Source organism: Dermacentor andersoni, chromosome 3, assembly GCF_023375885.2.
Source record: "Dermacentor andersoni chromosome 3, qqDerAnde1_hic_scaffold, whole genome shotgun sequence".
In the NCBI taxonomy this organism is placed as follows: Eukaryota; Metazoa; Arthropoda; class Arachnida; order Ixodida; family Ixodidae; genus Dermacentor; species Dermacentor andersoni.
The window spans coordinates 70,127,392-70,152,713 of record NC_092816.1 but is presented as its reverse complement, the minus strand read 5'-3'; the positions used below and the strand labels follow the sequence as shown (position 1 = coordinate 70,152,713).

Below are 25,322 nucleotides of genomic sequence, written 5' to 3'. Positions count from 1 at the left end.
GTAGACGCGGACTTCGTGACTTCATGATGGTAAGATGTTCAATTAGAGAATCCGCGCCAGCCCTTTTGATAGCATAATTGTCCGGTACGATTGCACCACGTCAGCAAAGCAATGTCGACCGAGGGATTCGCAGAAATGCTCAGTCACAGAACTGGTGCGAACAAACGCGAGAATCGCTTTTCTACAGCGCGTCTTCGACATCACATTCTCAATGCGAACTTTTAAGAGGGCCGTGATGTTCAGTGGAGCATGACGCAATAGCTTCAGCCATTTGCAATAAATAAGGAGCTTTAGAGAAATGTGAAGTGGATGCTCATAAGTTCTTACGGTGCATTTACAGTTAAACGCATAAAAAAAATTAAATGTACGAAAATCACACTGCCAGGCACGCTATGGTCACACTATAACGTGCACATTATCTTCTCTGTATGATAACTTTTATCGTCGGTTTGCGCAAAATATTTTTGGTGGCGCGTGATCCCAAGTGATTTCTCCAAGATTTCGATAAATGTGAGTGGTTAACGTCGGTGTAACGTATGATTACATGTCAGTTATGACGAGATGTCTGTTTGGGCAAGCAAATTAATGAAGTCAAAATGTTGTTGTACATAACTTTCGTTGTATAATAAAGTGCTCCCGCAAGCAACCGCAAGATCTTGAGTTACCTTGAAATAATTTATATCTAAATAGGTAATATGTTACTTATATATATATAATTTAGGCTTCGTCGGCTGTTGTAAATGTTACACACTTTATTCGCTTTTGCCGCGTGGCTCTGAAGACTTCAAGCAAGCACATTTTGCGGCTTTCTCCTTATTCTATCCACTGCCTGTTGTCACGAAGGCCGCTACGCATCTCGCTTCATCTAGAATCCGCAATTTCCCATGGGGACGGCGTTCGTGTTTTTTTAGCCCTTTAAGTCATTGAACGCTCTCGCGACGCCTGGATCTATTTCATGCCCAGCCATCCAGAAAAGTGAACCTAAGAAAGCTACTAACCAGAACGTTCAAACGAATCCTAACGCGGGTAAGTGATCAAACCTTGAAACCTGAGTACAAAATTTCTGCCACCAAACAAAAAGACGAGAGGCTCAATTATCCTCTGCTACACTCATTAGCTTCGAAACAGAGACTGGGCTTCGTTCTCTACAAAACCGAAAAAAAAGGGGGGGAGGAAGATTAAAGGGGGAGGGGGTGATTCCAATTTCTAGCAGATTCAGCGCTGTGTTATATAACGTCTGTTCCATCTGGTTTCGATTGTGCTCGTGCCGCTGCGACATCGAGGATGTTTAACCTCCTGACCACGTCTAGTGACTCGCGGTCGGAAGCCTACGCCCTCTATTTTTACTGTTGCGGTGAAGCACGCGCGAGGCCTTCGACATCGCAATCCCCATACCAGTTAGTCGCTTCGTGTAATTGCTGCACCCGCTTCGCAGAAATGCGTTGTGGAAACACCGATAGGCACGAAATGCGTGGTGAGTTACGACATACCGAGCGTGCAGCGGCAAAGGGTCGCAACGACAACGCGCAGCAGCCAACGAAAGGATTTTCGTTAACCACACCGACGGCACTGAGTCGGGGCCGGCATTGAGGGCTATACTCTAACAGAGGCAACACCCCCCCCCCCCCCCTCTTACGCCCTTGACATCGGCGGCTTTGCCTCGAAGAACGAAGCGCAAGAGCGATAGTGTAACGCAAACTAGCGTCGCTCTAATGCCAGGGTTCGATTCGAGGGCTTATCGTTGAGGTAAACTTCTTTACCGCAAAGGCAGCCACTAAATAAACTCAGTGAAAGCAGCACATTTTGTCATCTACAATACCATCGTATCTTTCGGTACATTCGTTAGCCCGTGCTATAGTTATCGCAGACTCTCTCAAGTAATTGTTCGAGATAATGATCATCCTATTAACCACTTCAAGAAAAAAAGCGAGCCACAGAGCGGGCTCACTGCCAACAGATAAAAAAAGAGCCTTTAACAATATTAGCACAAATGCAAACATAAACAAAAAGCGCTGCAGCTAATCTCATTTTAGCACGAACAATCGGAGAAAAACCTCATCTTTAGGATCAGTAATTTGTGGAGTAGCCGAAATACTTGAAGGAAATATATTTAGAGGAAGTCTTGCTGTGAATTTAGTCATATAATAAGTTGAATCCAAAATTTCTGGCGCTGCAATAGCCAATGCACAGAAGCTATCTTGATAACATCGAGCATTTTTGTTCTCATTCCATTATCACTGACGTGGTACTAGTAGTTGGATCCAGACATAGAGTACTAATAAAACATTACGTCACCTTACTTTTGCGCACTGAAGCTGAAGTACTCTTAAGAGCTGGATCTCATAACTCTCCATCATTTGAATAAAGTGCTGTGAGACGAATAAAGCCTGTGTACTGATCTTTAGGAATATTGATTGCATAACGGGCCACATTGCATTATTTCTTTACTAAAGAATTTTTGCTGAAAGCTTAAGGATGAAAAAAAAAGTGAAAGCCGTAGTTTTGGTACACCTCAACCTGCTTTGCGGTTTTTGAAGTATATAGTTCAGTTGGCTCAAGATGTATCTGTATAAGTTGGTTAATGAGGCTGAGTACACCAAAGGCTTTTAACAAGCTAAAGGTATCACCGAACATGTGCTATATGAAGGCTTCTTTCTGTGGCCCGTGATCATTTCATAAAGTTTCGTTTACGCTACATCAAACAAGCTCTATGAACAGTTCGAATTTATAGCACATGACAAAACTAGTAAGCACATCTCGACGTGCTCGGATAACTCTCACCCCACTGTGCGTAGATGAGCTTTCGGATAGTTACACCACGTTTGTAAAGATATCAATGTTGATTTTAAATAGTCGCACTTTGGAAATTTGGGAAAGTCGCAAAGTTGCTGTTCGGAAGCATGCACGCCAATACTTTTTTTTTTCGACCCGCATAAACGCGTTAAGAAAGACTCTGCTTTAAGAGAAGATGCGTACAGGCTTCATGACAACGAGCAGTGAACGCAAGCGCCATACTTAGTGGCCCTAATTATTCCAGTAGGCAGTAAAAAAAAAAAGAGGATTGCCACAACCGCCTGTCCGTGTGTCTGCGTGCTGGCTTTGCTGCAGCCCCACAGATAGTACTTAGTGTTTCTACTGCAATTCCCAATATAGTGAGCGCAAGTTTGTGAGCGAAACAGAGTTTTGTCTGAATTTTCTTGGGAGCCACACCAAGGTGGTGTCGAAAAGAGTGAAAAGCTGCAGACATCCTAATCCCACTTTGCCACTTCTGTCATGAGTAGAGGACGCTTTTTTTGTATGTTTCTCCCTTCTTTCCTGCACTCGAAACAAAGGAACGGGCAGTCGTTAAAAAAAGAAAACGGGAAAGCGAATACATCCAGCAACGTTCTCTGCTTAACGGTGAGCGCACAAACTCAACTAAAGAAAGAATGAGCGAAGCGGCGTACCGGAAATCAATTGGCCTCGCAGAGTGCGGTCCCCACGAACGACAGATATACACCGCAACTACATAGACCCGGAAGCTCGCTGGCGCGGCTCAGTGGACCGGATAGCGACACCTGCGATGTGAGAAAGTGTCGGTGACGGGATATCTCCGCGAAGAAGCATATACGCCGTCTAGCACTTAGAGGATGCGTCGAACGTATAGCTTGGCCGCTTACGGTTAAGTGGTGGTGCGAGGCACAAGGGGACGCAGCAAAGGCACGGACTGTGGGACATGTATAGAACAATGGGGAGTCCCATGCTCTCTTTATATATATATATATATATATATATATATATATATATATATATATATATATATATATAGTGAAGTAGATAGACGCACGTATGACGCGATTTATTGACGTTTCGGCCGCAGCACAGATATTTGGAGCACATTTGGAGCACAGATATTTTAGTGTGTGGCGCCAAATGCTTGCCTATACGTAGAGCGAATTGCACCGCAAGAACTGAACAAGCAAGTTGCTCACATTTTTTTCTTCTCCAAAATAAAAATTTCCTTAAGCTGCTGATGATATTTGGGGACCGAAACCATCGTAAAGAAGGCAAGGTGGGACCAATTCATATTATAAAACAAACGGAAAAACTTGTAATGCCGAAGAAGCTGGCAGGAGAAACGCTGTCTATTAGATCTATCAACTCGTATAATTAGGTGCGCTCTTGAAAAGTTTGAAATAAAAGCCACCATCTGCGTACAATCATCGTACCAGGTCGATGACATGTTCGCTTGTCAGACCAAGCATTAACGTATAAAAGAAATCATAACAAATGTATCGAACAAAACACTGCGATGCTATTCGTTTAATGGGGGCATCGCGTTCAGAAAAGAAAGTAAAGTCGACAGAAATATAAAAAGAAAATAATTGATAACCATAAAGCTCTTGAAAGCTAGAACCGATTGCACTAGCTGCCAAGCACGCCAGAAGAACAGCCTCCATTGTAATATATATCGAACTTTTCTTTTAAACGAAGGGTTTTTCTCAAGTGCGCATTTTTTTCTTTTAGTTGAAAGCAGGCTGCCGCATCTTGTTATCCTATGGAAAGTACCGAATAAAAGCGCCGTAACGTGTAATAAGGCAGGGAGAGAAACAGCGGAATTGCTTTTTCCCCTATAGCAACGGGACCTTCCATCAAGGCCGCGTCGATTTAGGTTCTGGATTGCACCGTAGTTCATAGTCTGCGTTCTCTAGCAACATGGGACGGAGTGATGCAGGGCCTGAATTGCCGATTCGCGTATGTATCCCACAAGGGTCGTTGCTCGTTCTTATCGAACATGAACGTAACCAAAGAAAGAAAAAAAGGAAAAGGAAAGCAGAAGACCTTGAAAAAAGGAACACACGAAAGTGCCCGCTGGGCCCGCAAGCTCCGCGTGCCATATAATGGTTTCAGAAAAGTGCGAAGCCAGACAAAAATAAATACCGATATTGTTTGCATTGTCCTTAAACATACCACACTTTTCAGCAAAATCCTTACTGAGTGATATCCAATCTAGCGTGCGGTAGCAGATGACCTTTGAAAAGCGAGTGAAGGACGTGGTAGATTGATCGTTTCAGCGGTTTACTGTTTCATCGTTATTTTGCTAACTCACTCGCTGCATCTATTGATCTTGTGACAGACTGAGGGAAAAATTGGTACAATGATTCTTCATATACATCACTTAGTAGTTCATTATTGGATGCATATGTCATCTGAAGTTCGGTTATTATGTTTGCAAGCAAAGCACAGCTTAGAGGAACCCCCACGCGCATGCTTTGGAGGGTTCTACGAACATACAAAACATTGAAAATTTGAAGCAACCGCTACTTTTTCAAGCTATTCCCTGCAATAATTGCCTCTAGCACTGTACCGATTGGCTACGTCGGATACAGAAAAGCTCCGCGTTGACGCTAACGGGATGACTCTAAAGAGAATAAATTTCCTCCGAGCTTCTGAATTCAGAGAAACAGCAAAAATCTGGTCGGACGTGAGCTAGCATATCCCGGCGTACGATCAATATGCTCCTCTTCTATCTAGAAACATACTCGCGTCGATTGTCTAGGTTGGAAGCCGAAAAATCACAAAAGTGTCTCAAAGAATGATCCCGACAAAATTAATTTCCTCCAATTCGGTGAAATTGGAGAAACTACGAAACGTGTGTTGACAACAAGAGCAACACAGCCAGTAACGAGGTGTCCGATCAATACGCTACTTACTGGCACACAGAATTCTCTTTCAAACTACGCTTTCGTTTGGTTCTGTTTCCCTCATTTTTTCCAACTACTCTGCAGTTTTAGCCGGCCTGATATGGCCTCTGATAGGACTAGGACAAGTTGGTATTTTTTCAGCCAGACCATGTTGAATTTTGGTCGCGCACGTGAGATGAAGAGCACAAGAAGGCGATATGCATAATAAGAGGTCAGACAAAAATGTTCTTTCTAGAGAAACATATACAGAGCTTTCGCGTCTATCCTCCGTTAACAAGACTTCTCAGTCACATAAGTCAAAGTCAATGCGTTAAATAAAAAAGAGAGAAGTTCCGAATAATTAATTAGGCTTAAATGTGTCAGCATGGGAACGTTGCTTGTGCTTTAGATTATAGAGAGCCAGGTCAAATTCCGGAAGCTTGGCGTTGAGCAAATGAACACCGTCCATTTCAAGCTTCAGTAAATGTACGAAGTCTGCGTTGTTATATAACGTGCCTGTGCATGTCCGCATCCGGCAAAATATAACACAAATGAACAACAAACGAAAAGACTGTTGGTAACGTTATTTTCTTTGACATTATGCAATAAATCTACATAAATAATAGTATAATAAGTAGTAAAAATAAATAATAAATAAAAATTTTCACAGCACAGGAAATTCGAGGGACGAAAGTACTAGTCAGCAGGAACAGTAACAAGAACGGATTGTTTAATACTGTGCGCTACTCACTTCTTGCTCGCGATGTATCCTTTAAATCCCGACGTATCTTCTCACCGTCATCGTCCTTACCGTTGTACAGACGCGGCCTTTGCCTCCCATCCAAAGGAAGCGTCGGCCCGATGCGCAACTTAAGCGTGCGCACTCACGAAACATTGGAACGCGAGACACTTGGGCACGCACGGCTTCACGCGCACCAGGTGCAGCACTTCCGGTAGGTTGCTTGCGGAGCCGCGAACAAGACTCACCACCTGGCGCGACCTCGTAGTTGCCGTCGTTCAGGAGTCGGATTACTGTGTACGGCCCAAAATCTTCGCCTTAGCAGATTCTTTTTTTTTTTTATCAGTAAGACTTCGACTCCCTGTGGGTATGTAAACCCACTATCCGTCGCCTTACATGCAGGCGACTGATTTTCTGCTGACGATAGTGCCGCGTTGCGTCCGGGTCTTGCTGGTGGCGGTTGCGTAGCCGCGCTAGCTAGAAAGAGTAGCGCCGTATTTCTTTCTCTTCTATGTGTCACTGAATCTTTCTTTTCAGCTTTTTCTTTCGCTACAATACCATGTCCGTCACGTGCTACAGCTGTCTGGCTTCTTCGGCACGTTGAGCGAATTGTTCAGCGTCTGCATGGATGTCGTCACACTCGTGCGGAAGCATCGTATGCAACGCTGTCATGGCTTCGCGATTGTGTACCCCAGCTGATTGGTGTCATACAACTCGTTTCCTGTCGAGCGGTGTTGTATGCGACGGTTACACGTGCTCCATAAATATATAGCCTAAAGTGGTTTGTTACACGAGTGGTCGTGCCGCCATCCATTACATATACATAGTACCAACATCCACGTCTTCGACAACAAAGCAAGAAAAAAACAGGTTCAGTTATATTTAGCGAAAAAGCCGCAAAATTGTGCTCGTAAGCATAACAGAACCGGAAGAACGAGAAAATATTCGGAATATTTCTTTTTTTTTTTAATAATATTCAAGCCTACTTGCTCGCTTCTTCTTTGTTGATAGTGATATATTTATTGTATCCTAAACACCTACTTTCTTCCGGTTGTCGATCACAATCTTCGTTGACTACTTTAACGAGGCCGCCCGAAATTCTTGCTGTTTAAGTAATAAGCAAAAACAGACCTACCCTATCACAAACGTAGTCCGTTAAAGCCACATCTTAAGTGGGAGTGACAGTTCTAACTATTCCATGAATCAAAGTGACATACGTGAACATCCCCCTCCCCCGGTGCTGCAGCGAGTACCATTACGAGCGAAGGTGATAGTACTTTGAGCCCATTTAATAACCCCCCCCCTCCCCCCCAAAAAGTACGCAGTTTAGGAACATGGCTCGCACTCGTATGATGCAATGGGCCGTCGTGTCCTTGGTCAATGCTACGCAGCGCTCTCGTTCTCCTCTTAATGCAAACAAAAAATTTTGTTCCTCGTGGTATACGAGGCATCTCTACTCATGCTCTTACCGGTCGATAAAATGTGTGTGAGAGTGAGTGTTGAAATTTCTTTTCCTTCAGTTGTTCTGTATAGGTGGGCGTAATTCTGTATCTCTCTTAGCGCCCAGCATTTTAACTGCGAACTTCTGGGTGACAAAAAAACTCGATTGCGCCGACTCCAAGGAATAAAGCCCGAGATATCGCTACCTAGGGACACATTCTTCCTTTCTCAGAAACCGGTGTTAATGCCGAAGTTATTGCGAGAGGAGGAATGTTTACACAAAGATGAAGAAGAAAGAAAGGAGCACCGTAGAGAAAGAAAACGAAAGAAATAAGGCGGGAATCTCAGTGAGAAAGTAGTGCCTTCCAAAGAATCAACTCTTCAGCACGCATCGCCTTTCGCACAACCAGTTCCCATAAATTTTATGGAATTCGGCAAATGTAATGCGACGTAGAAGGGTTACTGTATTTCCTTTAGGTATTCCATTGCCGTTTGCCGACTTTCTACTGAAATCCACCAACCATTACGGCTTCCCAAAATTCTCGTGTTCCACTTGACACTGTTTTCTGCGGTGCTTCTCAGCTTGAGAAATTTTCTCGGCAGGCGCTTCTTGTACCCCAAACGAGAGGCTTCTCCCAAATACCAGAGGTAATCATATATAAAAGAAAAATGAGAAAGATACTTAAAGGAGAAGATCCTCAAAGCGAATTCCTGGGGAAGACCTTTTTTGCGAGCAGCGACGCTAGTTGAATGGTACGTGGCGCCTCTCAAAAACTGGGAAAACTTTTTGAGGCTTCGCTTTTCATAGAGCTCATTCAGTGCTTGTGAGGAAGACAAAAATAAAGAAAGGGGACAGCGCAAATTATGTCACAAAACGCTGGCAACGCCAGAGGTGTAACATATTATGGTGCACTGTTTCTGCATAGAAATTAATGCACTACAAATAAAACATAATGCTGATGAGAATTACTGTTAACAGCTGCTGTCTTGAACAACGCAGACCAAAGCGCAGACCTCCAAGTGGTGGGACCTTGCCTTTCTAGCATCTCTAGCATCTCTATAGGAGAGAGAGAGAGATGAAGAGGAAAGGCAGGGAGGTTAACCAGATATCAGTCTCCGGTTTGCTACCCTACACTGGGGATGGGAGCTAGGGGTTAGAAAGATTACAGAGAGGAAAATGCAAAAAAATAAAACAATAAACACGCACACATGGAGACACACACACACAAAAGGCGTTCCAGTTAAAGATGGGTTGTCTCTAGCACATATAGATTTTGAACATTCGGACCTTTGCGCACGTACAAGGCTAAATATAAATTGCTGGAGAGAAAAACCGCCGCTGTGGGAAAAAAAAAAAAAGATGGGCTAATTATTCGCTTCAGTTACGTAACTTTGTCCTGTGGCATAGGTTTTAGCATTCCACAGATTATCGTGAATACAGTACTTTGTGAGCATGCCCAGTGTATCAGTTCAATGCAGACGTTCATAGTGCGGCGCTCGGGACAAAAGATGATTCAACGCTCGGCCAAAGTGTAGAAATTTGGGCTATTTGGTGCAATATTTTTCAGTTATTTGTTTCTCGTAGCGCAAATAGCACAAGAGCGTGGAAGAAGGACAGACACACAAACAAAGCGCGCACAAGGTTGTTGGGATTTAGCGCCTTCTGTGCGTTGCTGTTCTTCTACTACGTCCTTGCGCTATCCAGGCTACAAGAAAAAAAAGAACACTGCGAAAAGGTTCGCGAAATGTTAAAAAAAAAGTGACGATGGTGAGAATTGCCAACAGATCCGCAGACATATTGTGAAGAAGGCTTGACGATACCGTTCGCCTTAAGCTACGGATGTACGGCTAAATTGGGAGAAAAATATGAATAGTTTGTCGATAATGTACAATTATAACATAACCTTAACACAAACTGCAATTTCTACGATTTAAAGCAAGGTCCGAAGGTGAGAGAGAGAGAGAGAGACAGGGTGATAAGGAAGGCAGGGATGTTAACAAGTCAGGAGTCTGGTTGGCTACCCTGCGCTGGGGGAAGGGAGAAGGGAAAGAGAGAGAAGGGAGAGGGAGGGCATAGAGACGTGCACAGACAGTCATTGAATCAAAGCCGCTCGTGCAAACCAGACGTTCTCAGGAAGCACAAAAGTGCCTTCACTGCCTTCTGAGCCGATGATCGGTGGGGACGGTGCTCTAGTAATGTCTGTTCACTCAGAGGACGATATTCTAGTTTCCTCAATGTGTTAGACAAAAATTTCCTTTGTGCCTGAAATTGAGGAGAGTGGCACAATAAGTGATCAATACGTACTCAGACGCAACCACAGCGCAATTCGCTCACCCGATACAACATTCATCTCAAATAAAAAGAAACGAAAACGAAAATACGCGTGTACTAAGGTTCAAATTTATTGCGGTGAACGCATGCATTATAATGTCACCCAAAAATTTGATATGATTTGATTTGATTTGAAAAGCGAAGAGGCAGGAAACGTATTCCAGCGAGTCTACACGTGTATAGAGAAACATAACAACTGGAAGTTTGTTAAGGGTTAATTCATTTTTATTCATTTCTAGTGTTGTGTTTACGTTTCAGCCGAATGTTATCATGAAAGCGTTGCACCTGCCTGTGAACCATAGAGCGAAGGCGGCTGAGGCGTCATCAATTGGGTGGTGTAAGTTCGTCTGTCAGGCGGTCATTCAGAGCGGGCGTTCTCTGTCGCACGTCCTTGATCTGCACGCGAATGATTTATAAAGTGCAGGGATCTCGAGGATCCCTCGCCCGAAGAATCGACTATGGCTTTTCGCTGAAATTGGGGCGACATTGTCTCAACGCAATCCTTTTCCCAAACGTGCAGAAACAAAAACGCGTCGAAGGGAAGGTTTCACTTACGCCACCTTGCAGCGCTTCACGTACATTCGAGATTTATGTCTTTCTCGAGCTTTGTTCGTGACACGAGACGTCTTTCATACGAACGCAGAAAGAGGTCAGGCGCTACTTATTTACAGTTACCTGTTGTAGCGGGGGGGGGGGAGGGGGGGGGGGGGGGCTTCGAGTGGGCGGAAAATCTGAATTTCGGCGAAGCTGGTCATGAATGTATTTTTTTCTTTATTTTGTCGGGAGCGTCTGTCGGGAGCGTGGCCTACGTTGGCATTTGATTTTCTTTGCAAATACATTTATATGTTTTTCTAGTTAGTAGCTAGTTGGCAGTTACCACCAGTGACTCAAGACAGCCCGGAGAACAACGCTTGATGCAATGCGAATTCCACAGTGATCGCTCCTGTTATCATCCGAGCTTTTCTGCAATCTCGCCTGGAAAGATTCACGACTCGTTTTGTCGTTGGACACGAGAGGGTTGGATAGAAAGCTCACATTCCTTCGTACATAAAAGCGGGTTTGTGCAAGAAAAGAAGCAAACATTAAAGCAAATAGCTTTTTTTTAAAATATCGGCAAAGCAGAACAACAGAGACCTGATTTATATATTTTTTCTCTTCCTGACTCACAGTCGTAACTTCCGCGGCCTTTTCGCTTCGCATCGATTTCCTGATATTTTTGCTGAAGATTTTCTAGGCGCGTCTCGACGCAGCACCACATTTTGATCCGGCGGCGCTTTGAAAAGTAGGATGCAAAAGACCCGCCGCCGGCGGTTCTCTTTGTTATTGGCATTCTTTTATTTTTCTTTCTCAGCAACTCACCCGTTTTTGTTAATAAGTGTGTTCGCATACGTGAAGGATTCCTATTTCCTATTTTGTCCTTGCTGCGCCTCAGTGTCCTGGCGCAGTGCTGTAAAGGTGTTGCCTGGTGCTTCGAAAACAAAGCAGTGCCATCCTATAATAATAATAATAATAATAATAATAATAATAATAATAATAATAATAATAATAATAATAATAATAATAATAATAATAATAATAATAATGATGATGATGATGATGATGATGATGAATACAATCATAATTATAGCCATGTATACACAACATTAAAGAGATTAGAAGACGAAAAACAGTGGCATGTTTGAATCATGAGCATCTAATGAATTATTTGACTTGTGCGACTCTTGAAATGCACCGGTCGACACCGCTAGAGAACAAGGGACGAAAAGCCGTCGTCCCGTCTTCGCGTTGCTTCAGCCGAGCTTCATTTTAGTGTTTTTGATCGTCTCCGCAATAATAACGTTTAATGGTCAGCATTCGTGGGTTGCAGTTTACTACAGAATAACGGTGATGTTGTCACGTTGTTAGATAACTTTTTTGTCAAGAAAGTGGTCGCGGGGTGTTGTCACCAAGCACCAGCCTCTGCTTAATCTGCGCGAAATTCTTTGCGTGGACTGTACGCCGCGCTCTCAACTAGAAAATGAAAACATGAGGATTGGGCAGCAAAAAAAAAAAAACACACACACTGAAAACAGATAAATTAAGGCAGTTGGCAATGAAATGCTTAACAGCTAACAAAAAACTAAAGAAAGAAAGAAAGAAAGAAAGAAAGAAAGAAAGAAAGAAAGAAAGAAAGAAAGAAAGGCGGTTTGTTAAGGAACCCAGAAAATTGGGGCCTCGTCGCATACATTACGCAAACTGCCTGAAGCCTTTCGCGGGAAGATGGAGATTATTCTTTAGCCTTGTAGTCTCGCCAGCGACAGCGCATTCGTATATAGCGAGCATATAATATGTGTTCGTGGCTTTAGCTGTGTTGCGGTGGCGTGCGCCATGACGAGTCGTGTGTTTTGTACTTGCCACAGCGTGGGGAGGCATGGAATTGCGGGGCTTGCGAAGTTATCAGAAGTGATGATGGGGTTTGCACAGCGAAAATCATTTCTAGCGTCTTTAGGGAATCGCGTTCATACAAGGAACGCATTTGTTTTTCTTGTGGGTGTTTTCTTTACTTTAGACTTCGAAGAAGTACTTTATGCAAACGCGAGCAGTAACTTATGATGGATTACTGGCCCTTCAATTATGACGCAACTTTCGTAAGTGGGCGTTAATTCCAACGCCTCTTTCTTTTTATCTTTCCTCCTTTCTTTCTTTCATTTCTCGAGTGATGTTCAAAAATTTTTCATGCATTCCTTGAAGTACACGAAATAAGATACATCGATAATTTGAAAGAACACATAACCTGTTATGTGTACGAACTATTTACTAATATTTCGAAATACAGAGGACGAATGCTTCGCTGGAGTAACTAAATGTCTACATGGGTTAGAGCAATACGAGTACGTTGTGAAAGGTGCGCACTGAACGAATGTATTAAATATAATGTGGCACAAAGAGCTGGAAATGAGTCTACCGAATTCGGAAGAAGGTAGAGGCGTTGCGAACAGCAGTCATTTGCGGCTTCGCGCACGATCGCATGTTTGTTCAGAATGTATGGCCGGCCTTCAATTATATATATATATATATATATATATATATATATATATATATCAGACGAAAGGCCTGGTGAGAGACGATGATTTTTGCTCTCATTCTGCGGAATTGCGTTGTACAACTCCCATTTTAGCTGCTGTTTGAGACCGTATTTCCCTCAGATATGTCAAATACGCCAACGCATTCGGAATTTGTCGCATTCAACTCCAGCTTGCTAACAATACCTTAGGTTTGAAAAGGAGAAGACATTTGGTTTAGGTTCATAAAGCCTCCATTTAGGCTTACGTGGCCTCTCAAAAATAATATAAATATGATTAACAAGAACAGCAAACGTTATGTAGTAAGATAACGCTGCTTATTTAGCATGGGAGGCTAGAGCAATTAGTACTGATGTGGTTGAAATAGTCCTCTTATGATGTTTGGTTATCACTGGCACTGGTTGGGTATAACCTACGTTTCTTTTTTCTTTCTGTCATAAACCTTCTATTGCCGTCATCACTACCATTACCACTGTCACAAACTATCGCTGTCACTGCCATCACCTTTATAACAATTTATTGTGTTTGAATTGCAATGGAGAAACTAAGCGGCACCCACAGATGACTGAATAAATCATTCTACTAAAGACAGCCCAGTGTACTGGCCAGTGCAGAAGTGCAGAAAAAAGGAAGCTGGACGAACGGCGTCTGTAATGCTCTCGTGTCCCACACATGCGGCGAACCAAGTCCTTTCATTATTATGCAAACAACACCGCTTGCCGCAATATCCTCAACAAACATCGTAGCCACCACCAAACACCACGACCACCACAACGACAAGCTTAAGAACTCGCATACAAAAGGGTAGAGAACAGCCTCGCGAGCGAGAAAAGAAAGACTACATAGGCTGAGACAGAGGCGACCACTTAGGCCCCTGGAAGGATTGACGCCGTCTGCAGCTCTGCCAAGGAAAGATTGACAGGCAGCAATGCCCGGCGCTGTAAAAGAAATAACGAGGGAGGGAGAAAAAGAGAGAGAAAGAGCGGGCTGTGTGCGAGCGTCTTAGCGAAAACGCGCACAGCAAGCTTTGGCTTAGAGGAGAATATGAAAAGCCCCCGGCGCTGAAGGCCAACAGAACGAGTGCGCCGGCGTTCTCCGCCCGTCCTTGAGGCCGATATAATGCTCCTCCTTCCCTGCTACACTGCTTTCCCAAGTCTCCCCTCTGTGTTCTCTCCATTTGTCCACTACGAGCCGGTACCACGTGGTATGACTGGAACCTCGGCCTTAGCGACACGGAGTATTCCTCATTCCGAAGGCCACCTGAGGATTAGCGTTTTGACCGCAGCTCAGACATGCTCGCTAGCACGCGCACCCGAGCTGCGAGAGAGATTCAGGGTCGTTTCTTGGACCACGGGCAACGCCATTCCTGCCCGTGTTTTTCTTTTATTTTTTACGTTTTTTGTTTGTTTCCTGTGCTGTAGTCTTTCTCCTGTTTGTTCCTCACTTCGGGGTTCGAAGTATACTGGCCCTCGTGTTTACACTTCGGGCTTGTTTTCTTTCACAGCGAACGCGTCGCTTTCTCGCAGTTCACTTGCTTAGTCGGCTGGTGGCGGAACATTAATTTTCGCGCGCTTTAGAGAGTCGTATGCCTAATGTGATGAATGGAGTTACCCGTCTCAATATATTTCCATCGGCTGCTGGCTGTAGTGTTTTCACCTTGTCAGGTGCCACAGACAGCGCGACAAAAATAACCTTTAGCATTTACGCACCGGCGTTTAGGTGTCGCCAGGACAACCTGGATGGCCCCGGCAACAAGCTGTCTTAATTTCTATATTACTCGGACATAAAAAAAAAAAACACAACTGCGAAAGTACACCAGCCAATTGTTCAGTGAACTTTACTGTTTTACCGAATTTAAGAGCATAATTACAGCCCGCCGATATTGTGATGTTGTCCTTTTACCTCATACGTGCCAATGAAGCGTGCTTCATCTGCTCGGTTATTTTTACTAATATTTATTTTACAGCGAAGCTGTTAATCTCTCGGTGGTCGGAATGTTTTGTATCCGTCCGTAAACAAAAATTATCATCATCAGCAATGGCTCGTAACCCCCTTAAACAAGCAAAAAACAATGGCCCATCCCCTTCGTAAGGCACAGGCTACAAGCACTCAGCAAAGTGAAATGAATAGTGCGTACATTCATTGTAATCACGCATATAATCTACAGAACAAAGTCCGCTTCAATAAAAAACAAGCTCAAAACAAGCATCTACCATTATCGCCAATGGCACATACCCCCGTAAAGCAGGTGCTACAGGCGCTGAGCAATATGAAGCTAACAGTGCATGCATTCATTGAAATCTTTAACAGGGATAAGCGGGCTAGTTGGTGGTCGTTATTGGAATGCATCATGTAACCGCACAAAAACAAGGGACAAAGAAGGAACACACAAGACAGGCGCGCCTGTCTTGGGTGTTCCTTCTTTGTCCCTTGTTTTTGTGCGGTTACATGATGCATTCCAATTTCATTGAAATCACCCATACAACACACAGAAGAGCATACGTTTCAATAAAAGACAAGCTCAAAACAAGCATCCCGACCAATAATAAAGCATTGCATGCTTTATTGTTCGTCGGCATGCTGGTCGAGATGCAAAACCATCAGCAGTAGTGCTGATGGTTTTGCAACAGCTTCGCTGGACATCCACTTTTGCTAGGCCAGCATGGCAAGCCACTTTTTTTTTTTTTTTTTGTAATGAAAGTGCATGTTGCTCATTCAGAGAAGTTGCAGTGTCCATTTCAGATTCGTTAATCGCAGACTCGAAATGTTAATAGAGTCTGTCATTCGCAGTGCACGAAATAGACTTGCTGGACACCTTCACGAAAACGAAATAAAAGATTATCCTGCCTATTGCATGACACGTGTGCTCAGCAGGCCTACGTTCTATGTTTGCAAGTGTTTACGACGCCATAGGTACGTCCGTGAAGTGTGTAAGTGAACCCCGCGATTTTAGTACTTACATATACTGTTCTCGGTGACAATCGTTACTCTTTCAGTCATGTCATTTTCCCTGCTCTCAAATCACAAAATAAAGCAGGTTAGATCGCAATAGCACTGCTAGAAATTTTTGCGTTTTTCTAAATTTACGAGCAGTTCATCTACCTCAATTACCTGATTGATGACATAAATGTGATCCATTGTAGCATATCTCTGTCTTCCTCACGACTTTTACATTTGATCTTAATAAATGCAGCCCTGCTTATCAGGTAATGCGGGTCCTATTTTTGTTCCCGTTGCGTCGACATCAAGCTGAAAAGGCTGGCTATGGTTTTTATTAGAACTTGTCTCAAGTTACTGAAACTTGGAGCTAAACAAATTTCGGCTTCTTGACTGCACCTATTTTACTAACGTGCTCATCATTGCAATGTTGCGTTCTGAAACGCGGAGTTAAATTTTGAACAACTGTGAGCTTAGAACCCAAAAAAATTTTTACGTTTATTAAGAAGGCGTTTTCGTGTTCTCATAGAAAAAAATTTCCCGTGTCCTTCTGAGAAAAAAAATCAGTTGCACACAGTGTTCAGAGTAGATGACAATATCAGAGTATACCTATCACCTTTCATTGCGTTTGTTACTTTTTATAGCTTTTTCACTTACGTCCTCGTATCTTATCAAATATGAAGGTCGGCTACGTCTAAAGCAATTGCTCAATATCAAATGCATACCATTAATATTGGGGAGGGGAAAAACGTTATGACTACTAAATGAAGAAACATATTGTCATTCTCTGTAGGATGTACGGTAACGTAGCCCTTTATTTGAATATTTCCAGTAAGCTTCCCGTGTAGTTAGAATGCTTTGGAGGTTTCACAGAAGGCAGCCGCTCTTTCATCAGTTCAGAAATTAATTGTTATAGGGAGTGTTTTACAAATATATTGCTACACTAATGAGGCATAGAACTTCTGACGCAACCGAGTTACACACAGACTCAATTAAGACAACCGCGAGACGCTGCACCGTTACACACAGTTGTGCGCTGTTTCAGCCATGCTACCAAAGGGACTACTATTGTACTTCATCGATGCGTAAATTCGAATCTGAACAATGACACTTACAAGTAGCCTTTATGGAACAGGCTCACAGCGGCTATTCACGTGTGAATCTTACAAAGCATAAGCTGGCCAAGAATTCCAGAGGAGCCACACGTTACGTAATGCCCTTTGACAATGCAGTCGTTGTACGCAACGCGGCCACGAAAGCAGGCATTCGCCTCATGTTGAAATCTCGTTGAATATGCTCCCGCGCATAGCTAGCGTTTCGTAAGAGAACAAGTGCTACCACATAGAGCAGGGAATGTGCCCTCGCTTATGCGCAGGCAAACACGTTCGTTCTACACGCTTTCTTCGACACAATGTATAGATCGTTGAGCCGCCTAGTGCGTGCAGGTTAGCGCAGATCTCTTCATGTAAACGTGAACGGTCTTTAACTTCAACGATTCGGGCACGCCAGGTACCATTTAGTCGCAATGTGGTTTTGTCTTTTGCCAAAATCACATTTGAGTCTGAAGGTTAACGCTGTAATTTTGGAGAAATATATTGCATATTGTTTTGCTTGGCGTGCGCTCTTTTCTTGTTATTGATTTATTTCAGCTACTATATCTTTCTGGACGAAAGCAAGTTGTTTGATCTCATCTTCCACTTCTTCCTTCTAAATTGTACAAAAGACTAAAAACTGATTTTGTAGGCTCTAAGTTGTTGCCAGTGACAAGTAATTGCCTTGTTCATCAGCTTCTGCTTATCTAACACATACGTGGATTTTAATTATTATTATTTTTACCCTTCGCAGGTGAATCACGAAGGCGTACAAGAAGCCGCATAGTGCTTTTGAAGGCTGGCCCCTTGCGTTCCTGACCAGGAGAAGCGATGGAGCTGCACGTTGACCCGGAGCTGCCCGCTGTAAATACGCACATTGGCGCACTTGGAACCAACCTCACTGCCCAGAACCAAGCTCCATTTTTGCTGACCTCCATCCTAGGAGACGAGTCATCCGGTACCTTGCGCTTTGTGCCGTCTGCAGAAGCCGCCGCCGCCGCTTCCGCATCTATAGGTGGCGTAGAGGGCGGCCAGTCGACGTCACCCACCTACATCAGTGTAGAAGTGCACTACACGCTGCTTCTCATCATCATGGTGTCAAGCGTCGCCGTCAACGGCCTCGTCTTCGTCCTCTTCTACCAGCGCCCGTCGGTGCGCATGACGTCCAACAAGTTCGTCCTGAACATGGCGATAGTGCACCTCCTTCAAACTTTCATTGTGCTGCCGTTCGTATTCGTGTCAATCATGTTCCAGGAGTGGATTTTCGGCGACATTTGGTGCAAGATACATGGCACAGTGTCTGTGTGCCTAACCATGGCCAGTGTCTTCTCAATCCTGCTCATAGCCGTCGATCGGAACTGTGCTGTCAATAGCCCACTGCACTACTCAATGACCATCACTAAGAAGCGCACGAGTGGGCTCATCGTCTCAACGTGGGTCTTTGCCGTGCTCATTTCGCTGCCACCACTCGTAGGAGTTTCGGATATACAGTACCAAGAAAGCTGGGCCATGTGTACCGTCACATGGTACGACACTGGTCTGCTTACCATTTCTTACTCGTGTGTCCTCTGCGTCGTGGGCTTCCTGCTGCCTTTCGTCCGGATCACGTGGATCTACGCGTCCATGTTTCGCGCCGCTCGACGCAACAGCGCTCGTGCCCGGCTTCACAACATAAACACCAGTAGCAATGAGATGAGCCCGCCCTCGTCGGCGGGATTGGACGGCGGAGGCCACCCACCTCTCTATGTGCACAGGCGAGCGGCCTGGTCCAAACGAACGTCTTCGCTGAGCCAGGCGTCTTCGCTGTTCGGCGACGAGTGGAAAGCCGTGCGCACGGGCGTCCTGGTTGTGGTCTCTTTCACGGCTTGCTTCCTTCCATTCTTCTCCATGACCTTGGTGGAGCCACATGCGCGAACACGCAAGACCGCCCTGAGGAACCTGCCAGCTATCTCGATGTTATTCCTCTTCTGCTCCTCTCTCATCAGTCCCTACCTGTACGTCATCAGAAACAAGGCGATGCGCAAGCATGTCCGCAAGATGTTCACCTGCTTAAAGCGCAAGCCAAGCTTCTTCTCTCCACGTGGCTACCACTACAGTCACCAGAGTCCTCCGCAGGAGCGAAAGTGCTCCGAAGACATTAGGGTGCCCGGAAGCACAGCCTCTCTACGTTCTGGCGGCAGCGTGGACTACCAGAGGCCCTTGGTGACGCACTCCCTCTACCAGAACAAGTCGGGCGACTGGAGGATTGTCAGCGTCACCACGGAGCCAAGGCGACCCCCTTCTCGCCGGTCGTCCCTTATCTCGCAGCAGCCACTGTGCGTGGACGATATGGCACAACAGCAGCAGCAACTCCAGCAAGAGCAGTCGTACTACCACCACAAATGCGGGCCCGGGCTACGCGGCGCTGCCATCAGGAACGGCTTCTACAGGCGAGCTTCCCTTGACAGCTCCAAGATCATGTGTGCGCGATATCCTAGCGCGCTCGAGAGAGATCCCGAAATCACATCCGTGAAGTCAACCAGTGGCTCAGGTGGTGATCGGAGCATGTCCTTCCGCATTCGCGGCCGCTTCGCCAACCGGGAAGAGTCGACCGAGACGTGCGACACGTCCTGCAACAGCAGCTACAGTCAGGAGGAATGGGGCCGACACTTCATCGATTCCTCGCAGCACAGGAGAGCAAGCAATGCTAGGCGAGAGTCACAGAGTAGCGTATCTGCTATAGTCGAAAGTGTCGAAGTATACCCAACACCTCCTGCTTCTGACAGCATCACGCAGATACACCATTACGGCAGCACTTCCTCCGCATCGGCCGCTTCTGCAGCGGCTGGATACACTTGCCGACCGGTCCTGAAACGTGGCCGCTCCTTCGCCTTTGACGAGCACGAAATGAATGTAGCCTTTCCCCCGCAAAGGATTTCCCAGTCCGGGGGACTTCGGAAGTCCCGCTTTGCCGTGGCGAGGAACTCTCCAAAGCATGGCTCCAGCGATACCACTACTACCACACTGGAATCGTTGACGTCGACGGAGTCGCAAGACCTTCCCATCATCGCGTCTCCCCGCGCCATGTCACCCACGTCGAACGCACCGTACCACTATCCGCCCACGCCATTCATGCACCCGCATCATCACTCAACGTCCCATGGCTATGGCTCAGCACCTCTTCCCTGCAGCATAGCCCTTCAGCAGCAACATCAGCACACCCAGTTGCCCACCGAGTGTCAGGATCGAAGGGACTCTGGCTTTGAGGACACTATGTTGGGGAGGTGTGACATATGTGAAACAATTGTGAACGAAAGTGGCTCTATCAAAGCAGTGAAGTTTGTAGAGCAAGTATAGTTACTATACAAAGAAAACTACTCTTTGGATGCCGAATTTTGGACACTGGTCTAAGTCATTGAGACTAAGGCAAACCTCGCCTTAGAGATGAAATGTTGAGCTGGCGTCTGGTCAATAGCGCCACGCAAAATTTCCAGCCTGTCACATGACACGTCTATTCGCTGTGAATGCCTAGCCAAACATTTAAGGCCAACCGAATTCATGTTGCGGTGCAGCGGTAGCTGCATATCAGGTGTCAAGTCTTACGTGTTTACGGGAAACACCAATCCCCATCGCTAAGAAGCTGACAAATAAATTCACAAATGACTATATAGGTACTGACAAATGAGATAATTATTTACGTGTTCAAGGCAGCAAGTTAATTTTTTTCCATATTTTCAAGATGTCATAATTAGCCGAGAAGAACAGGTAAAATTCGGAAATCCCCAATATAAACAGCTGTTTATCACTAGTTCAAGCGTGACAGCATAAAGTTCGTGTATGCAGCTTCGCGACACCTGTTTAGAAGTACAGATAATGGTTATGAAACATTTTGGGCTTCAAAGAAGGGGTATGTAAACCGTATGGATAAGCTTAGTTTCGCTTCATTTCATGGCGCGAACAATCGCCATGCGAAAGCGCTATTTAAGATGTACCACAACTTCCGAAAAGAGACATTGAAATGAACCATCTATGTTATGGCTGTGGACGCGGGACTTCCACACCTTGAGACTCATCCATCGGACAGACCTGCAAATTCCAAGAGGACCTATGCGATTGCGGGACATTTTTTTACCGAATTGTGAGAGTTATAATGCTGTGTATAAACCTTGATTGTTTCAGTACGGAACTCAAGAAGAACATGAAAGCAAGTTCGCTTGGTCTGTCACAATCCCGTAATGCATTTCAAGAGATGATGTGCCTAAAGCGCCCAGTGTAAAATGCTACGTTGATAATATTTGTTCATATTTTGCGAAGCTGTGCTACAAAGTTTATGAATGTTGTTGCGAACGCGCACTCAATGGAAACTGTTTCTTACAGTCACGAGCATAATGACCAATAACTCAATGTATAGGAAGATATGGCGTGATATTTTATTGCTACTACATTGCTATTGTTGCAATGTTTGCGTGTACTGAACGACAAGTTATTACCGATTAACTTTTACTGTGCACGCAATATTTGAATAATTTTACCAGATTTCTAACTTTATTTTGTAATTAAGCTCAACTCATTGTCAAGATTATTTCATCTTTCTTTGCGTGTAAAATCAAACTTTTCTGGTAATCGGGAACGTGCGAGCCCGCCACTGCACCTTTAAAAGACTGTTCTTTTTTTTAAATTGCTATCAAAAATATATACCTGAAGTTTTGCATACGACACCGATTTTTTTTTACATTTGTATTCAGGTGTGGTGCAAATATATTTATTGTGCGCTTAAGGCCATAATTTTCAAATAATTTGGTTAGAACAATTAGCAGCAGGGAGAATTTTCGAGGACGGATAGCTTTAAATAAAGTAATGGTTATAATTATTAACTAGGTAAAGAGTGACCTGTGCGGTACCATTATTTTTTCTTTGAGTTTGGTTGCTGAAAGCCACAAAGCCCCACTCAACTTCAGCTTCTACTTAAACTGTAACCAGAACGGGGCCTCATGTGCTGACCTGTGTTATGCAAGGCTGATATTGGTGAACCTGCCAATATGATATAAGAGAATGTGTTGAAGGATAACAGGGTGACATACCAGTCTCTTACAGCTTAGGTGCCTGTGGCTTTTATGTGCGCATGCGGGTTTTGCCTGTAAGCAAACGGTAAACGCCAAGTTGTTCTGAGACCTGCGTTACGCTACACGAAACTTTCGTCTTTCGTAGCATTCCACTGCAAGTCGCTTGAGCCACATTATTTTCTAGCACCTGTGATTGTACATAAATCTAAACAGCGTGTAATTGCTTCACGCGATGAACTGTTACTAGTTGTGTCCTCGCCATGCTTCGGCACAATATGATTTTGTGTCTGCTATTTAGTATCTTTCTTTTTTCGGTAATTAAGTTTTGTAAAAACGTTTATCCGTTGTTTGTCTTGCATGTGACGTAATCTGTACTCAGCACTTTGTCCCTCTTCAGTAGTGCAGCTAACGAATGCGTACGTTCTTGCCACGTAGACATTGCCTTTTGTGGTGATTGAAGTGTTAGTGCCCCCTTGATTTTATGTGTGCGTTTTGTGTGAAATAGCCGATTGCACATGCTCATTGGTCAGTTAATAACCTAACGATAATCTTTCCGCGCAATTGCAAGATGAAGCATGCGAGGTATTTGACATGGTACTCGCAAACAGCGTCGATCTGTTGTCTTCCGGGTTTCACAATCGTTGCAGATTTTCACATGTTACTCTGACGAAACTTACAAGGCCTATATCCTAAACAAAAGTGATGACCCGTCACACAAAAGTATTTGAGAGGAAATAAACCATAAGGACGACGTTCAATATTGAATTGACAAATGACTGCCAAATCTATTAGGATTTTCACCCGGAGTTGCAAACATTGTAAACTCCTAAGTCTCCAAATATCACACACCTAAACAAGAATGACAAAGTAAACGTCACCCAATGAAATAGTAAAGTTTTAATGGTTGCTTCAGAAAAGTTATTCCAAAGAATTTGACGCTGCTGACTTTCTTAGTAATGGGCATTCTGGAAAGCTTGAATTTGCAGTACATGAGTTTTGATGCCTCTTTTTCTTTGCTAATGACAAGAAAGTGGCTGCAACCAAACTGCAGAAAAAAAGTCCCAGTAACTGTACAACTGGGTTGAGTTGCAGTTTCTTGCCAAGATACACCGAAGCAAGGCTCTTGCCAAACTATGAAAATTTTTTACGGCAGGGACGTCACCAACGAGCACAAGCGCAGAAGCGACTATGGTTAAACCGAATGTTTCAATTTGGGCCACAGTCCTTGCACTGCTTAACGCGTGAGGCTGCTGCTCTACGAAGAAGGGGCCAAATTTGCCACTCACTGCCGCAATGTTCACGAGCTTTAGCTGTTCATTTCTTTCGATGTTTAGATGTTGTTCGTCATGATAATCCCATTTATCTGTGTAAAAAAGCACATCATTCTTGTCTTGTTTCGTCTAGCCCATGTGTGTGATAGACACAGAGTGAAATACACGTCAAAGATTGAACACGGTTGAACGGATGAAAGACTCAAGATAGAGAGTGCGTGACCAAACATCACTCGTTTGTTTCTGCACAGAGAGAGAATTTATTGCTTGGAGACTTCCAACAAGCGGAGAGTTACATGTTCATAGCCACCACGGGAGCCAATTTTATGAAACAGAAAACTGGGAAGTTATGACTGGTCACAAGAATAGCAGCAATTCCTGCTGCTGTTATGGGTGTTGCGAAAAAACATATTATTTAAAAGGAAACATCTAATGCCTATTTTAATTTTTTCTATCCTAAATATAGTTGTGATGTGGGATTTACTCTTTCAAACTGACGTCTTAGGAAGGCACGTCAGTATTAATTTTCATTTACACTTAGAAAAGAAGCCCCTGCTTTGTACCGGTTATGGCAGCAGGTTCATATACGACCGCCGCCAGCCCATGAACATTGCAGCGCCCTATTGCCCGGTAATGATATTCAGAACAATTTCTTAGGAGCAAGATGTTATAGGGATCGTATATACAAATGTAACTGCGGCCTGACTATTCTATTTACATTTTCTTTTTACTCCTTCGAGAATAGTATTTTGACAATCGAATCAAGCTACCAGTACGAAGAAATGAACTATTTACAAGAAATGTATTTATAGAAAGCTATCAAAAATTGCAAAGGTGTTGATAAAAGCCGTACTCATAGCCTTCCCTAAAATATGCTAGCTTCATGCATAGTCATGAAGAAGTGAAACGCAGATGTGTTCCCTTGCCCGTTCACTGAATAATTAGGCTGAGTCACTCGTGTGCCTGTTGTGTTGTATTTTTTTTTCTTTGAGTTACTTTGAATGTGCTCGCATAGAACGTGCGTAACGAGTGCGAACTGCTTTCGGTATTTAGAGATATTGAATGTCGTTGTCCGTGTCATTCCTTCTCCGGTAAAACGTTTCTTGTCTCTTTCTGGAACCTGAAATGACTATTGCGGAGTCGCTATTGTACAAGACGCGTCTGGTTTTTGCTTTTTGCGCGCTGGACTGGGAACGGTTTCACGACAGATGGTGCCAGTTGAATATTTACAGTTTATACACATGCCACGTGTTTTTCGAAGTTTTGACGACACAATAAATGTATTTGTTTTGAATGTTTGTCCTTGCTGCATTCCTGACTCACGAGTTCTTTGCTTTTTTTGTGTCATTCCAATGGGAGTGGTCTCATGCTTAACTTAATGACTTAGCCGTGACTGAGGTACACGTTCAAAGAATATAGTCAATGCCTCACGCATGCTGAGCTTCTTCGGGAAAGTGTGCAGTGCGGTGTAACTGCATCTGAATTAGGGGCCAAATATAATTAAAAGGCAATGTCGTTCGATCCTGCATGAGTATAAGTGTTTCTATTTTACCAGGCAATCTTTATTTGTGGCCTGACAATTTTTGCTTACGAGACTACTCAAAAAGGTATTGCCAATATAACCGTTTTACTAATCAAATTGTTACTGAGCTCCGTAATGTTGTAGAGCGCGTTCAAATACTAATAAAGTGTGTCGAAAAACAAATTTCTACCATAGTTCACATTCTAGTTACTAAAATTAAGCA

At 44.1% G+C, this 25,322-nt stretch overlaps 1 protein-coding gene and 1 long non-coding RNA gene across 4 annotated transcripts in view; one reads left to right on the top strand and one right to left on the bottom strand.

Annotated features, from left to right (window-relative positions):
• LOC126545644 (uncharacterized) overlaps positions 1-24,871 on the top strand; it is a 44,893-nt gene extending 20,022 nt beyond the window's left edge. The window contains exon 2 of the mRNA XM_050193580.3: positions 18,019-24,871. Coding sequence (XP_050049537.2) covers positions 18,096-20,600 — 2,505 coding nt within the window. The 5' untranslated portion in view covers positions 18,019-18,095 and the 3' untranslated portion in view covers positions 20,601-24,871. The remainder of the gene's footprint in view (positions 1-18,018) is intronic.
• The window catches only part of LOC129380617 (uncharacterized), a 468,422-nt gene that overhangs the window by 209,244 nt on the left and 233,856 nt on the right, over positions 1-25,322 (bottom strand). The gene's annotated exons all lie outside the window — the stretch shown is intronic.